General features: G+C 44.3%; 1 protein-coding gene across 6 annotated transcripts in view; it reads left to right on the top strand.

Annotated features, from left to right (window-relative positions):
• LOC137369892 (probable C-mannosyltransferase DPY19L4) overlaps positions 1-15,111 on the top strand; it is a 114,070-nt gene that overhangs the window by 34,063 nt on the left and 64,896 nt on the right. For all 6 annotated transcript variants that reach the window (XM_068031574.1, XM_068031576.1, XM_068031573.1 and 3 more), the window contains exon 4: positions 14,752-14,842. In XM_068031574.1, coding sequence (XP_067887675.1) covers positions 14,752-14,842 — 91 coding nt within the window. The remainder of the gene's footprint in view (positions 1-14,751; positions 14,843-15,111) is intronic.

Here is a 15,111-nt window from a genome sequence, read left to right as displayed (position 1 = left end):
GGGAGAACTTGCAAACTCCACACAGGCAGTACCCAGAATTGAACCCGGGTCCCTGGAGCTGTGAGGCTGTGGTGCTGCCCCTAGGTGATCTAAGTAATTGTAAATTTAAGGTAACTTTAATGGCTGATGAATGAAGCACAACACAGGCAAGACTATGGTAGATATTGCACTTTTAGGACCTAGGATGGCTCACCTGCTGTGTTATTTACTTTTTTACTTTTCTTTATTCCACTTTCTTGGGAGAAGTACTTCTTCCCTATACTCCCTGGGGGTTCTGAGACAGATAATGAAACCTCACTTTTTGAGAAATCACCTTTAGATTCATATTTAATTTCCATCACAGAACCTGCACAAAAAATGAAGTGCCTATTTGTACAAATTTAGTACGCGGACTACAAGACAAATATCTAAAACTCGGGATACTGTTAGTTTATCAGCACAATGTATTTTTAAAGCATTTTTATTTTTGGAGCAGAAATCTATAGTCATTCCTACTGTTAAGTGATTAAAGCACTGAAGCGATGAAGGTCATCTGTGTTCACATTTCTTGTAACAAAGCACTATTTTGACACTGTTCCAAACAGAGGTATTGAGTAACGCATCTGAGTTTCTGTTTTACTGTATTAATAAGGGCCCTACAGATTCATTGTATTAGTAAATGATACCAAAGTCTGTGTAAGGTGACTTTCACACTTATAGTGAAATAATAATCTTGACAATTGCCAGTTTACAGGAACAGTTACTTAAAAAAGCTTATTTCTTGTAAAAGCTTTGATGCTATTAGGTTTGTTTTCCCCCCCATTGCGAGGTGGTATTTCATTTTGTGGTTTTACTGCTGTTCTGCTTCATTTGATCTCGCATTATCTTTTCTGATACATACTTCATATAAAATTAGCTGAGTTTAAACTGACAATGACTGACAAAAAAATGAGAGAGAGAAGTCCAGGAAGGGATGAGTATGAGATGGATAATGTAAACTTGAAGAATTGGAAGCTTAATTGATGTAATTCACGAGATCAGAAGGAGATAGGAAGCAGCAGCTACACCCTGGGCAAAGAAATGTTTCACATATCCTACAAAGAAAACAAGTATAACTTGAACTTGTGAGTTGCCATAGTGACACCTTTTATCTCTCCTTTTAAGCTAATGTTTTTGTCACCAGTCAGAGTTGTGGTTTTGAATAGGGGTTATTTAAAACTACCAGTTCTGAGCTTTCCAGGTGACGTCATCTGAAAACATAGCATCAGCTACCACATGTCTGCTGACGAAAGGCACTACCTCTCTTGACCCCACCTTTGTCTCTAAATTGTTAGGCTGCTTGTCCAACATTTGGGACTAAGTGAACAGAAATCTCCACCAACAAAATATTGGGAAGACTGAAGCTATTGTTTTAGGTCTCCCCCCACCCCTCAACAAACATTGTTGCCTAGCCACTGATTCCATTCCTGTCCCTGACAACTTATTGAGGTTGAACCAGACTGTTCGCAACCTTGGTGTTATGTTTGATTTCCAGATGGACTTCCGACCACATATCCACACTATCAGTAAGACCGTCTATTTCCACTTCCATAGCATGCCTCACTCTGCCCCACCTCAGCTCATCTGCTGCTGAATCCCTTATCTATTCCTTTGTTAGCACTAGACTTGACTATTCCTGTGCAGACCTCAGACATTCTATCCTCCGTAAACTTTGGGTCATCCGATAGTCTATTGCCTGCGTCCTAACTTGCACCAAGTCCCTTTCATCCATCACCCCTGTGCTCACTGACCTACATTGGCTCCTGGTTAAGCAATGCCTCAATTTATTTTATTATTATATCATATATAATTCTCATACTTGTTTACAGATCCCTCCATGGCCTCACCATTCATTATCTGTGTAATCTCCTCCAGCCCTACAACCCTCTGAGACAACTGAGCTCCTCCAATTCTGGCCTCTCAGCATTCCCAATTTTAATCGCTTCGCCGTTGTCTGCCACGCCTTCAGCTGCCAAGGCCCTGGGCTCAATTTTATCAGTGCACTGTGCTATGAAAGCGGTGGCCTTCTGACAGGGAAGTGCCGGCGCCGAGCCCCCACGATATTACGTGCAGGGGCTCATTTAAATAGAGGGACTGGAGCGGCCGCCCCCGATGACATAGAGGGGGCGGCCGCCACGTCCCCGGTAACGGCGCCATTTTTAAAGGGCTTCAAGCCCTTAGCAAACATTTTACATGTTTAAAGGCATCTTACATGTAATTGGTTTTTAATAAGTAATTGGAAGATGGAGGCCTTTTCCCAATCACCCCCATGGTCTTTTTATTGCCCCTTATTCTGAAAAGTTATTTAACTGCTGACCCAAACTTTCACTCCTAACCTTCTCACATTTGCCCTTCAACCCCTTCCCACCATCCCCACAGCCAATAAAAAGTGTTTTCCCCACTCCCCGACCCCTCCGCCCTGAAAATTTTATTCCCCCCCCACCAGTTTCTCGCCTTGGAACTCCGTATGGAGCTCCTAAGGTGCGCGAGTTGCTTTCAGTGGCCAAAAAATCAGCAAGCAACGGCCAGCGCCTGTCGGTAAGTTCATTTGCATTTAAATTTTGTTAATTTAAATATTTAGATGAAGGCCCCATCGTCAAGCGGGGTGGGGGGAGGGGGGGCTGCACCGAGGTCCCCCCCAGCAGCTGGTAATATACAGCGGGACCTTCTCGACGTTGGGGGTCGAGACGGGCCTCTCCCCGCAGAATTTTACCAGCCCCCCCCCCCCGCCGCGACCCATGGTGTTGAGGGGCTGATAAAATTGAGCCCCCTAAGTTCTGGGATTCTCTCCCTAAACCCCTATACGTTTCTATCTCCTTCCTCCTTGAAGATGCTTCTTAAACCTACCTCTTTGACAAAGCTTTTAGTCATCTGCCCTAATGTTTCCTTGTATGGCTCGGTATCACATTTTGTTTGATAACGATCCTTTGAAGTGCCTTAGGACATTTTAATATGTGGAAGGTGCTATATAAATACTGTTGTTCTAAAGAGATCAAATCAGTGGTATTAAATGGAAATAAGTTGACACACTGCAAGCAAAGTAAATTCCAAAAGTGAAATGGAGATTAAACATAGTGGTAAATCCTAAAAATGCAGCCAAGGTTGCAATTTTAGTGTAAGGATGTGGGAATCATTGAATTGGAAAATGGCAGATTTAATAAAGTTAAACAATGGCGCATTATGTGAATCCATTACCAAGTGAACCTAATTTAGCTTTCCAGGGGGCTGCCTTTGGTATTCTTCCAGCTGTCACTTATTACTGGATGTAACAGAAATGCAATAAAGACATGATTCATTTCTTATTTAACAAAATGTAAATAAATTGTTGAACAGTGGCTATATCAGTTCCCATTCAGCATAACCACCCTTTGCCTGGCTGAACATTTTCTTTCTTTGACAAACTTTCTTGACTCCACTTATTTCCTCCTTATAATGGGTGTTACAATGGCAGCCCAGCTATACCTGACTTTTTATAGGAAATGTTGAACAGCTTATGTGGAACACACATTGTTTCAGTCTTATTCAGGTCCCTTTACTGACCTCTTCCTCCATTACATTGACCATTGTTTTGGTGCTACCTTCTGCCTTGCTCGGATCTTGAGAATTGTGTTAATTAACTATGCTTTCAATTCTTCATTTTACATAATCCATCTCTACCTCATCCCTTTCCTTCCTAGACTTCTATCTCTTCATTTCTTGTGATTGGTTTTCTACAGAAATCTATTAGAAGCCTGCCAACTCTCATAGCTCTCTGGATAATATTTCTTTCCCCCTCAATTTCCATTAATTCTCCCAATTTCTCTGTCTCTGTGACATTTTCTGTGATTATTCCATTTTGCATGGCAAAGTTTCTTCTAATGCTGGTTTCCTCTCAGTAATGGTCGGCAGAAATTTTGACAGGTCTGCCTCATTTCTTGTATTTCTTCTTTTGCCACTCCCACCTCTTTTACAGTAATGATGGGGTCCCCTTGTCTGCATTTTCCCTCCATTAGCCTCTGCATTTAACAGATCAGCATCTGCTATTTCTATCACCTACAAAATGATCCTTCCACTAAGTAGATCACCAGTTATTCTCCTAACTCTGTTTTCCAGCGGCATTGTTACCTCCACGGTACCCTTATTCACCCTTGCATCACCTCCACTTGCAGTGGCACACCTTGGCAGTTTCTTATGTAACAGCAGCAGATGCCACATCTGTTCCTTCACCTCCTGCCATGCCATTGCCTGGAGCACATAACAATCCTTCCATGAGTGATGGCAGTTCATTTCCTCTAATCTACTCATCATCATCCCTTGTGTCGAGGGTGATTCTTCCTTGTGGATGGTTGGGTGGAAGTGTTGGTTGTGGATTCGCAGATGGTTTATGAGCCCTGTCTTAGCTGCACAGGCTCTCCCACAGTGAGCTTATCGGTTGTGGCGGATTGTTGGCTGGAGCAGCTGCCCTCTTTTTTTTTTTCGTCTTTCAATGGCTGTTCTCTCGCAGTGGCTGCTTTTATTGATTTGAAGGTCTTGACATCTGTTTTGATGATGGATCGCCATTTTGGTCGTGATTAGGCATCTATCCATGTGTTGATGTTAACAGAGCAGACCTTCATGGAGGATTTTAGATTGTCTTTGAAATGTTTCCTTTGGCCCTTGTGTTTGTTTTTTTTTTATTTGTTCATGAGATGTGGGCGTTGCTGGCTTGGCCAGCATTTATTGTCCATCCCTAATTTTTTTTATTTTTTTTATTTTAGAGATACAGCACTGAAACAGGCTATTCGGCCCACTGAGTCTGTGCCGACCATCAGTCACCCATTTATACTAGTCCTACATTAATCCCATGTTCCTACCTTCCCTTAATTCCCCTACCACCTACCTATAGTAGGGGCAATTTACAATGGCCAATTTACCTATCAACCTGCAAGTCTTTGGCTGTGGGAGGAAACCGGAGCACCTGGCGAAAACCCACGCGGTCACAGGGAGAACTTGCAAACTCTGCACACGCAGTACCTAGAAACGAACCCTGGTCGCCGGAGCTGTGAGGCTGCGGTGCTAGCCACTGTGCCGCCCAACCTTGCCATTGAGAAGGTGGTGGTGAGCTGCCACCTTGAACCGTTGCAGTCCATGTGGTGTAGGTACACCCACAGTGCTGTTCGGAAGGGAGTTCCAGGATTTTGACCCAGCAACAGTGAAGGAACGGTGATATAGTTCCAAGTCAGGATAGTGTGTGGGTTGCAGGGGAACTTGCAGGTGGTGGTGTTTCAATGCATCTGCTGCCCTTGTCCTTCTAGGTGGTAGAGGTTGCGGGATTGGAAGGTGCTGTCTAACGAGCTTTGGTGAGTTGTTGCAGTGCATCTTTTAGATGGTACACACTGTGCGTCGGTGGTGAAGGGAGTGAATGTTGAAGGTGGTGGATGGGGTGCCAATCAAACGGCAGCTTTGTCCTGGATGGTGTCGATCTTCTTGAGTGTTGTTGGAGCAGCACACATCCAGGCAAGTGGAGAGTATTCCATCACACTCTTGACTTGTGCCTTGTAGATGGTGGACAGGCATTGGGGGAGAAAGGACGTGAGTTACTCGCCGCAGAATTCCCAGCCTTTGACCTGCTCTTGTAGCCAGAGTATTTATGTGGCTGGTCCAGTTCAGCTTCTGGTCAATGGTAATCCCCAGGGTGTTGATAGTGGGGGATTTAATGATGGTAATGCCATTGAATGTCAATGGGAGTTGGTTAGATTCTTTCTTGTTTGAGATGGTTATTGCCTGGCACTTGTGTGGCGCGAATGTTACGTCACTTATCAGCCCAAGCCTGGATGTTGTTCAGGTCTTGCTGCATCTGCTTCAGTATCTGAGGAATCACGAATGGTGCTGAACATTGTGCAATCATCAGCGATCATCCCCACTTCTGACCTTATAGTGGAGGGAAATTCATTGATGAAGTACTTGATAATGGTTGGGCCTAGGACGCTACCCTGAGGAACTCTTGCAGTGATGTCCTGGGACTGAGATGATTGATCTCCAACAATAACAACCTTTGTGTTAGGTATGATGCCAACCAGTGAGAATTTTCCCCCTGATTCCCATTGACTCCAGTTTTGCTAGGGCTCCTTGATGCTGTACTTGGCCAAATGCTGCCTTGATGTCAAGGGCAGTGACTCTCATCTCACCTCTTGAGTTCAGCTCTTTTGTCCTTGTCTGTGTGAACAGACTCCCTGCCTTTGCTCTGAGTAGAGCACCTGTTTGGGCAGTCTTGAGTCGGGTATTCTGACAACATGTCCCTCTAAGCTGTTGTGAGATTATCATAGCCTCTGTACTTGGCATGCCAGTGTCCTGAAGATGGTCACTTTTGTTCTTTTGTCCTCCCACTTGATTCGCAAGATCCCCTAGGGCTTTGATATGGCGCATATAATTTATCCAAGCTTCAGAGAAATGTGGGGAGAACCATTGTCCGATAGTCTTTGAGATTAGTGTTGGGTCTGATCTCATGATTCTCAAAAACATTGAGTATGTAACTTACCACAGGCTGAGCTAGCACATTGGACTCGGTGGTGTACCTCTTCATCAATATCAGCTTTTTGGGATGAATAGTTTCCAAACTGAGGAAGTGAGGGACGTTTTCCAACATTTTACCATGAATCTCAGTTGGTTGTTGGATTTGATACATTTGGTGTGGTTTGGTTGAGAACTTTGATCTTCCTGGTGTTCAGGGCAAGTCCCACACTCTGGTAGAGTTTGTTGAATGCGTCAGCTATCTGTTGTAGTTCTTCTTCAGAGTGAGCACTAACTTGTGCATCATCAGCATACTGTAGTTCTATTACAGAAATGGTTGTTGGCTTGGTTTTGGCCTTCAGCCAGTTGAGGTCGAAGCATTTACCATCAGTGTGATGTTATTATCACACCTTGGGGTGGTGGGGGGGGGGGGTGTGGGGGGAGAGGTGGGGGGAGAGCCTGTCAGTAGTGAGTTGCAGCATTGCTACAAGCAAGATTGAAAATGGTGCTGGTATATTGACACACCTCTGATTGATGCCTGTTTTGACATGGAAGAGGTCTGTGGTGGAGCCATTGTCTTTGTTATTTGCATATTGTTATGTAGGGGATATATGATGATTGTGAATTAGCTGGGCATCCATATTGTTGTAGCACCTTCCAAAGGGCAGTTTGATTCACTGAGTCGAAGGCTCTTAAATCGAAGAAAGCCATGTACAATGGGATGTTCTGCTCTGTGCACTTTTCCTGAAGTTGGCGTGCTGTGAAGATCACGCCAGTTGTTCCTCTGGCGGGTCAGAAGCCACACTGAGTCTCTGGAAGGACCTTCTCTGCAATTGGTAAGAGGTGATTACAGAGTAACTTAACTAAGACTTTGCTAACAGTTGAGAGCAATGCCAGGACCCTGTAGATTTACTTATCGCCTATGTTGAAGATTATGATCATTGTGGCGTCTCTAAGGTCACTTGGAATGTCTTCATTCTGCTAGAGCTTCGCAAATATGGCACGTATCCAAGAGATTAGTATGTCTCCTCCACGTTTCAGTCGTTCCGCAGGGATATTGTCAAGACCAGAAGCTTGGTTGTTTTTCATCTGTTTGACAGCAGTTATCACTTCATCAAGTGCTGGATCATAGTCCAGCTCACTTCTGATTGTATGTTGTGGGAGGTTCTCCAGTAGGTGCAAGTCCATTGTGGAGTTCTGATTGAGTAGTTTACAGAGTGCTCTTTCTAGCAGGTGTTGATGCTGTCTGTGGCTTTGAGGAAAGTCTTGCCATCTTTGGATATTGTCAATGTTCGTCCTTGTGTTGAAGGTCCAAAGATCTCTTTGGTTGCTGTTTGTCATGCATGTCAACGAGGAGTTGAATTTCCTCAGCCTTCTCTGTCCACCTTTTGTTCTTCAAATTGTGAGTTTTGCTTTGAACTTCAGCTTTGGCTGTTTGGTGGGCAAGCTTTTTTCTGTGGAGTTTGTATCCTGTTGCCATGTTTGGATTATTGTCCATTTACAATCGATGAGTTGAGTTTGCATATTTCTGTGTCGCTGTCATCATACTAGTCTTAATGTCTTTTTGTGATTGTCCGAGGATTTCTTGGCATGTATGAATAATGATAGATTTCAATAATTGTCAGTTATCTTGGAAGTTGCTTGATGGAGTGACCATCTGTTCCTCTAGTTACTGATTGAGCATTTGTTCTTGATGTTCCTTGAGTTTGGTGTCATTTGGCAGAACAGAGATCTTGAACTTTCTCCGTTCCTGTCACGGCTGTTGGTTCCTTTTCAAAGAACAAAGAACAAAGATAATTACAGCACAGGAACAGGCCCTTCGGCCCTCCAAGCCTGCGCCGATCCAGATCCTCTCTCTAAACATGTCGCCTATTTTCTAAGCTTCTGTATCTCTTTTCTTCCTGCCCATTCATGTATCTGTCCAGATACATCTTAAAAGACTCCATCGTGCCCGCATCTACCACCTCCGCTGGCAATGCGTTCCAGGTGCCCACCACCCTCTGCGTAAAGAACTTTCCACGCATATCCCCCCTAAACTTTTCCCCTTTCACTTTGAACTCGTGTCCTCTAGTAATTGAAACCCCCACTCTGGGAAAAAGCTTCTTGCTATCCACCCTGTCTATACCTCTCATGATTTTGTACACCTCAATCAGGTCCCCCCTCAACCTCCGTCTTTCTAATGAAAATAATCCTAATCTACTCAACCTCTCTTCATAGCTAGCACCCTCCATACCAGGCAACATCCTGGTGAACCTCCTCTGCACCCTCTCCAAAGCATCCACATCCTTTTGGTAATGTGGCGACCAGAACTGTACGCAGTATTCCAAATGTGGCCGAACCAAAGTCCTATACAACTGTAACATGACCTGCCAACTCTTGTACTCAATGCCCCGTCCGATGAAGGAAAGCATGCCGTATGCCTTCTTGACCACTCTATTTACCTGCGTTGCCACCTTCAGGGAACAGTGGACCTGAACACCCAAATCTCTCTGGACATCAATTTTCCCCAGGACTTTTCCATTTACTGTATAGTTCACTCTTGAATTGGATCTTCCAAAATGCATCACCTCGCATTTGCCCTGATTGAACTCCATCTGCCATTTCTCTGCCCAACTCTCCAATCTATCTATATTCTGCTGTATTCTCTGACAGTCCCCTTCACTATCTGCTACTCCACCAATCTTAGTGTCGTCTGCAAATTTGCTAATCAGTCCACCTATACTTTCCTCCAAATCATTAATGTATATCACAAACAACAGTGGTCCCAGCACGGATCCCTGTGGAACACCACTGGTCACACGTCTCCATTTTGAGAAACTCCCTTCTACTGCTACTCTCTGTCTCCTGTTGCCCAGCCAGTTCTTTATCCATCTAGCTAGTACACCTTGGACCCCAAGCGCCTTCACTTTCTCCATCAACCTGCCATGGGGAACCTTATCAAACGCCTTACTGAAGTCCATGTATATGACATCGACAGCCCTTCCGTCATCAATCAACTTTGTCACTTCCTCAAAGAATTCTATTAAGTTGGTAAGACATGACCTTCCCTGCACAAAACCATGTTGCCTATCACTGATGAGCCCATTTTCTTCCAAATGGGAATAGATCCTATCCCTCAGTATCTTCTCCAGCAGCTTCCCTACCACTGACGTCAGGCTCACCGGTCTATAATTACCTGGATTATCCCTGCTACCCTTCTTAAACAAGGGGACAACATTAGCAATTCTCCAGTCCTCCGGGACCTCACCCGTGTTTAAGGATGCTGCAAAGATATCTGTTAAGGCCCCAGCTATTTCCTCTCTCGCTTCCCTCAGTAACCTGGGATAGATCCCATCCGGACCTGGGGACTTGTCCACCTTAATGCCCTTTAGAATACCCAACACTTCCTCCCTCCTTATGCCGACTTGACCTAGAGTAATCAAACATCTGTTCCTAACCTCAACATCCGTCATGTCCCTCTCCTCGGTGAATACCGATGCAAAGTACTCGTTTAGAATCTCACCCATTTTCTCTGAGTCCAAGCATAACATTCCTCCTTTGTCCTTTAGTGGGCCAATCCTTTCTCTAGATACCCTCTTTCTCCTTATATATGAATAAAAGGCTTTGGGATTTTCCTTAACCCTGTTTGCTAAAGATATTTCATGACCCCTTTTAGCCCTCTTAATTCCTCGTTTCAGATTGGTCCTACATTCCCGATATTCTTTCAAAGCTTCGTCTTTCATCAGCCGCCTAGACCTTATGTATGCTTCCTTTTTCCTCTTAGCTAGTCTCACAATTTCACCTGTCATCCATGGTTCCCTAATCTTGCCATTTCTATCCCTCATTTTCACAGGAACATGTCTCTCCTGCACGCTAATCGACCTCTCTTTAAAAGCCTCCCACATATCACATGTGGATTTACCTTCAAACAGCTGCTCCCAATCTACATTTCCCAGCTCCTGCCGAATTTTGGTATAGTTGGCCTTCCCCCAATTTAGCACTCTTCCTTTTGGACCACTCTCGTCTTTGTCCATGAGTATTTTAAAGCTTACGGAATTGTGATCACTATTCCCAAAGTAGTCCCCTACTGAAACTTCAACAACCTGGCCGGGCTCATTCCCCAACACCAGGTCCAGTATGGCCCCTTCCCGAGTTGGACTATTTACATACTGCTCTAGAAAACCCTCCTGGATGCTCCTTACAAATTCTGCTCCATCTGGACCTCTAACATTAAGCGAATCCCAGTCAATGTTGGGAAAATTAAAATCTCCTATCACCACCACCCTGTTGCTCCTACATCTTTCCATAATCTGTTTACATATTTGTACCTCTATTTCACGCTCGCTGTTGGGAGGCCTGTAGTACAGCCCCAACATTGTTACCGCACCCTTCCTATTTCTGAGTTCTGTCCATATTGCCTCACTGCTCGAGTCCTCCATAGTGCCCTCCTTCAGCACAGCTGTGATATCCTCTTTGACCAGTAATGCAACTCCTCCACCCCTTTTACCTCCCTCTATCCCGCCTGAAGCATCGATATCCTGGGATATTTAGTTGCCAATCATGCCCTTCCCTCAACCAAGTCTCAGTAATAGCAATAGTATCATACTCCCAGGTACTAATCCAAGCCCTAAGTTCATCTGCCTTACCAACTACACTTCTTGCATTAAAACAAATGCACCTCAGACCACCAGTCCCTTTATATTCATCATCTGCTCCCTGCCTGCTCTTCCCCTTAGTCACACTGACTTCATTATCTAGTTATCTAGTTTCAGGCCTGCCTCAAGCGAATGAGTTGGTCTGTCTAGCATTTGTCGGTCGTAACCATAGCACGGGTAATCTGTACATCTTTTTGATCCCTGGTCCTGACTATCACATAGTTTATTAAATGTCAGTGCTTTGATCTTGGATGTTGCCAGGATGTATTGAAATATTTTTTTTGGCAGAAAAGGGTGTTGGTGACCTCAAGATTGTGTTCAGCACACAGGGTAAGGAGGCACACACTGTTGGGATTGGACTTTCCAACTCCATGCTTTCCAATGGTCTTCAGTCAAAGGGCGTGTTTGTCCCCCACCCTGGCATTGAAATCACCGAGAAGTATGATCTTTTACTGTGATGGTACAGCTGCCAGAGTTGCGTCCAGGTTGGAATAGAAGGTTTCATTCACTTTGTCCTCAGAGTCCAAGGTAGGTACATAAACACTGATGGGGTGGCAGATTGATTGCCTTTGAGCTTAAGATTGAGTGTCATAAGATGCTCATAGATCCCAACAGGGTTCATGGAGTTTTTTGGAACTACTAAGCTGCATCTGTGGAGAGAGAAGCAGAGTTAATGTTTCAGGTCTGTAACCTTTCATCAGAAAAGTATTAGGTTTTAAGCAAGTGAAGGGTGGGGGGGTGGTGCTGGTGGGGAAGGGAACAAAAGAGAAGGTGTGTGATAGGGCAAAGGGCAGGAGAGATTAAATAAAGGGATGTCATGGGACAAAGGCAAAGAACGTGTTAATGGTTGTGGTAAAAGACCAAGCATTAGGTCCAGCGAGACCACCACCACTACCCCCATCACTTGCTTAAAACCTAATACTTTTCATACCTTTGTTAGTTCTGATGTAAGGTCACAGACCTGAAGCGTTAACTTTGCTTCTCTCTCCACACATGCTGCCAGACCTAATGAGTATTTCCAGCACTTTCTGTTTTTATTTCATATTTCCAGCATCTGCAGTATTTTGCTTTTATTCATGGAGTTTCTTCATGAGTTTGTTTTTGATGGCAAAGCTGACTCCATGAATTCTGTGTTCTCGTGACTTCCCTTTCCAGAAGCAAGTATACCCACTGCCATTTTCTTTCATTTGTCCCTCATCTGCTCTATAGGTCTTGCTAAGTGCGTCGGAGCTCATGGGCTCCTATTGCTGTTCGTCTCTCGGGTTGTTCTGAGTTATTCATTAACAATCTGGTACTCCAAGATCCCATCTTCCTTCAGTGGTGGACCAGCTGATGGCTGTAAAGGTGGACAGAAGGTTGCAGTGTCGCCTTGTCTTCAATTAGACGGGCGCGCCTGACTATTGAAACCAGGTAATGCCCCACCAGGATAGTGTGGGGCTTGCAATGCAAGAGGCCTCCCACTCTAAAAGACACCATACACGGGCCCTTCTGCAGGTAGCATATTTTCTCAAGCCCTTTGGCGATTAACTGGTGGCGACAGGGGCAGGTTCATGATATCTGGAGCTTCTAGTCACAACCTGACACTTAGGCGGCAGCTACCAATTAATTGCTCTGTTCTTAATCAAGGCAGCAGGATGGTTCAGTGTTTGTAGCTGTGCCTGAGTAACCCTGCTCAGGATTAGCTCTGCTTACCCACTAGGGCAAGGGGCTAGAAAAGGTGCCCTAAAAATGGTTAAATGCAGAGTTAACGTTTCAGGTCAGTGACCCTTCATCAGAACTGGCAAATATTAGAAATGTAAAAGGTTTTAAGCAAGTAAAGCAGGGGTGGGGCAGGAGATAACAAAAGAGAAGTCGATATGACGGAGGGTCACAGAGAATAACTGACCAGAAGGTCATGGAACAAAGGCAAATGGTATGTTAATGGTGTGATGAAATACAAAGCGTTAGTACAGAGAGGGTGTTAATTGACAGAAAAATGAACAGCCCTGGCCCCAAGCACAAACATGAAAAAAACAGTAGTTAGAAACAAACTAAAATGAAATAAACAAATAAAAAATAACCAAAACTTTTTTAAAAAGGGGCCCGTCATGCTCCTGAAATTATTGAACTCAATGTTCAGTCCGGCACGCTGTAGCGTGCCTAATCGGTAAATGAGGTGCTGTTCCTCGAGCTTGCATTGATGTTCACTGGAACACTGCGGCAATCCCAGGACGTGGGCATGAGAGCAGGGTGGGTGTGTTGAAATGGCCAGCAACTAGAAGCTTGGGGTCATGCTTTCGGACTGAGCGGAGGTGTTCCAAAAAACGGTCACCCAATCTGCTTTTGGTCTCCCCAAGGTCGAGGAGACCACATTGTGAGCAGCGAATACAGTATACTAAATTGAAATAAGTACAAGTAAATCACTGCTTCACCTGAAAGGAGTGTTTGGGACATTGGATAGTGAGGAGAGAGGAGGTAAATGGGTGTTTGCCTGGGCCTCCAAATTACTAGTTCAGTGACATTGTCGGGTAGATGCCATTGTTGTAGCTGTACTGGAATAGTTTGGCTAAGGGTGCAGCTAGTTCTGGAACACAAGTCTTCAGTACTACATTCGGGATGTTGTCAGGGCCCTTAGCCTTTGCTGTATCCAGTGCCTTCAGCCATTTCTAGAAATCATGTGGTATGAATCGAATTGGCTGAAGACTGGCATCTGTGATGCTGGGGAACTCATAAGGAGGCTGAGATGAATCATTCACTGTGCATTTCTTGCTGAAGATGGTTGCCAATGCTTCTGTTTTGTCTTTTGAACTATTATGCTGATTTGTGCCATCATTTAGGATGTTTGTGGAACGTCATTCACCGGTTAGTTGTTCAATTGCACGCCACCATTCACAGCTGGATGCGTCAGGGCTGCAGAACTTTGACCTAATCCGTTGGTTATGGGATCGCTTAGCTCTCGCTATAGCATGCTGCTTCTGCTGTTCAGCATGCATGTAGACCTGTGTTATAGCTTCAACAGGTTGGCAGCTCATTTTTTTGATATGCCTGGTGCTGCTCCTGGTATGCTGTGCTATACTCCTCATTGAATCAGGGTTGGTCCCCTGGCTTGATGGTAATGTTAGATTGAGGGCCAAACCGGGTCATGAGTTTGCAGTTTGACATCTGATAAGTTGAAGTGCCGACACTGAAATGTCAACAGTACAAAGTTCTGGCAGGGTTCTGTGTTAAATCAGCGGTTAAATCAGGTGCATAGGAATACATGCCTGTAAAGGAACCTGTGGCTAAATTGAGGAAAATCAGGTGAGTCCCTTTACAGGTATGTGCTTGAAACCCCTTGATTTCCCAGTATTCGCTGCCCTGAGGTGATCAGTGTACTTGGGTGCACATCCAAGAATATCTCCCCTTGAATGTTTCAAAACTAACAGAAAAGTTGATCAAGCATATACATACCTCATGCATTATCAATGTTTGTATATCCTCTGCACAGATTTGCAAATGTGTATACAGTTTAGTTTTGTTTGCTGGTATGTGATATTTCTACACATGAAAGTCATTGTAACACATATTTCAGGCTTCTCACTGTTAGCTTCATGGTTTTGTAGGAACAAGGCTAAATGCCGTCACCAACCTTGTTCGCTTCTGTGCCCTTTAGGATCTTGAACGAGAAATCTCTTTTCAAGAGGACAGCGGCTTGTACTACTACTATTATAAAAAGATGTTGCAGGCAACGTCAATCCAAGAAGGTATTTTAAAACATTTTGCAATGTATCTTTGGTAGATTTTTCCTCACAAGCCGCAACCAGTTGAAGCCACTCATAACCTATTGTAGCACTTTTAATTCTATACCCTTTTGTCTTTTCCCTCTGGGTTTGCAGCATGACTTTTGTCCCTCAATTTCTAGGGTGTTTTAAAGCTTGTATCTGGAGTGTAAGTATTTTGCTCGGGTGTTCTGTAATGTAACCTGCATTTTTTACTTTGGGACATGCAGATTAATTTATTGTATGTTTGTAAC

This window comes from Heterodontus francisci, chromosome 5 (genome assembly GCF_036365525.1).
Source record: "Heterodontus francisci isolate sHetFra1 chromosome 5, sHetFra1.hap1, whole genome shotgun sequence".
Taxonomy (NCBI): domain Eukaryota; kingdom Metazoa; phylum Chordata; class Chondrichthyes; order Heterodontiformes; family Heterodontidae; genus Heterodontus; species Heterodontus francisci.
The sequence above is the reverse complement of the archived record's forward strand: the minus strand, read 5'-3'. Positions and strand labels throughout refer to the sequence as shown.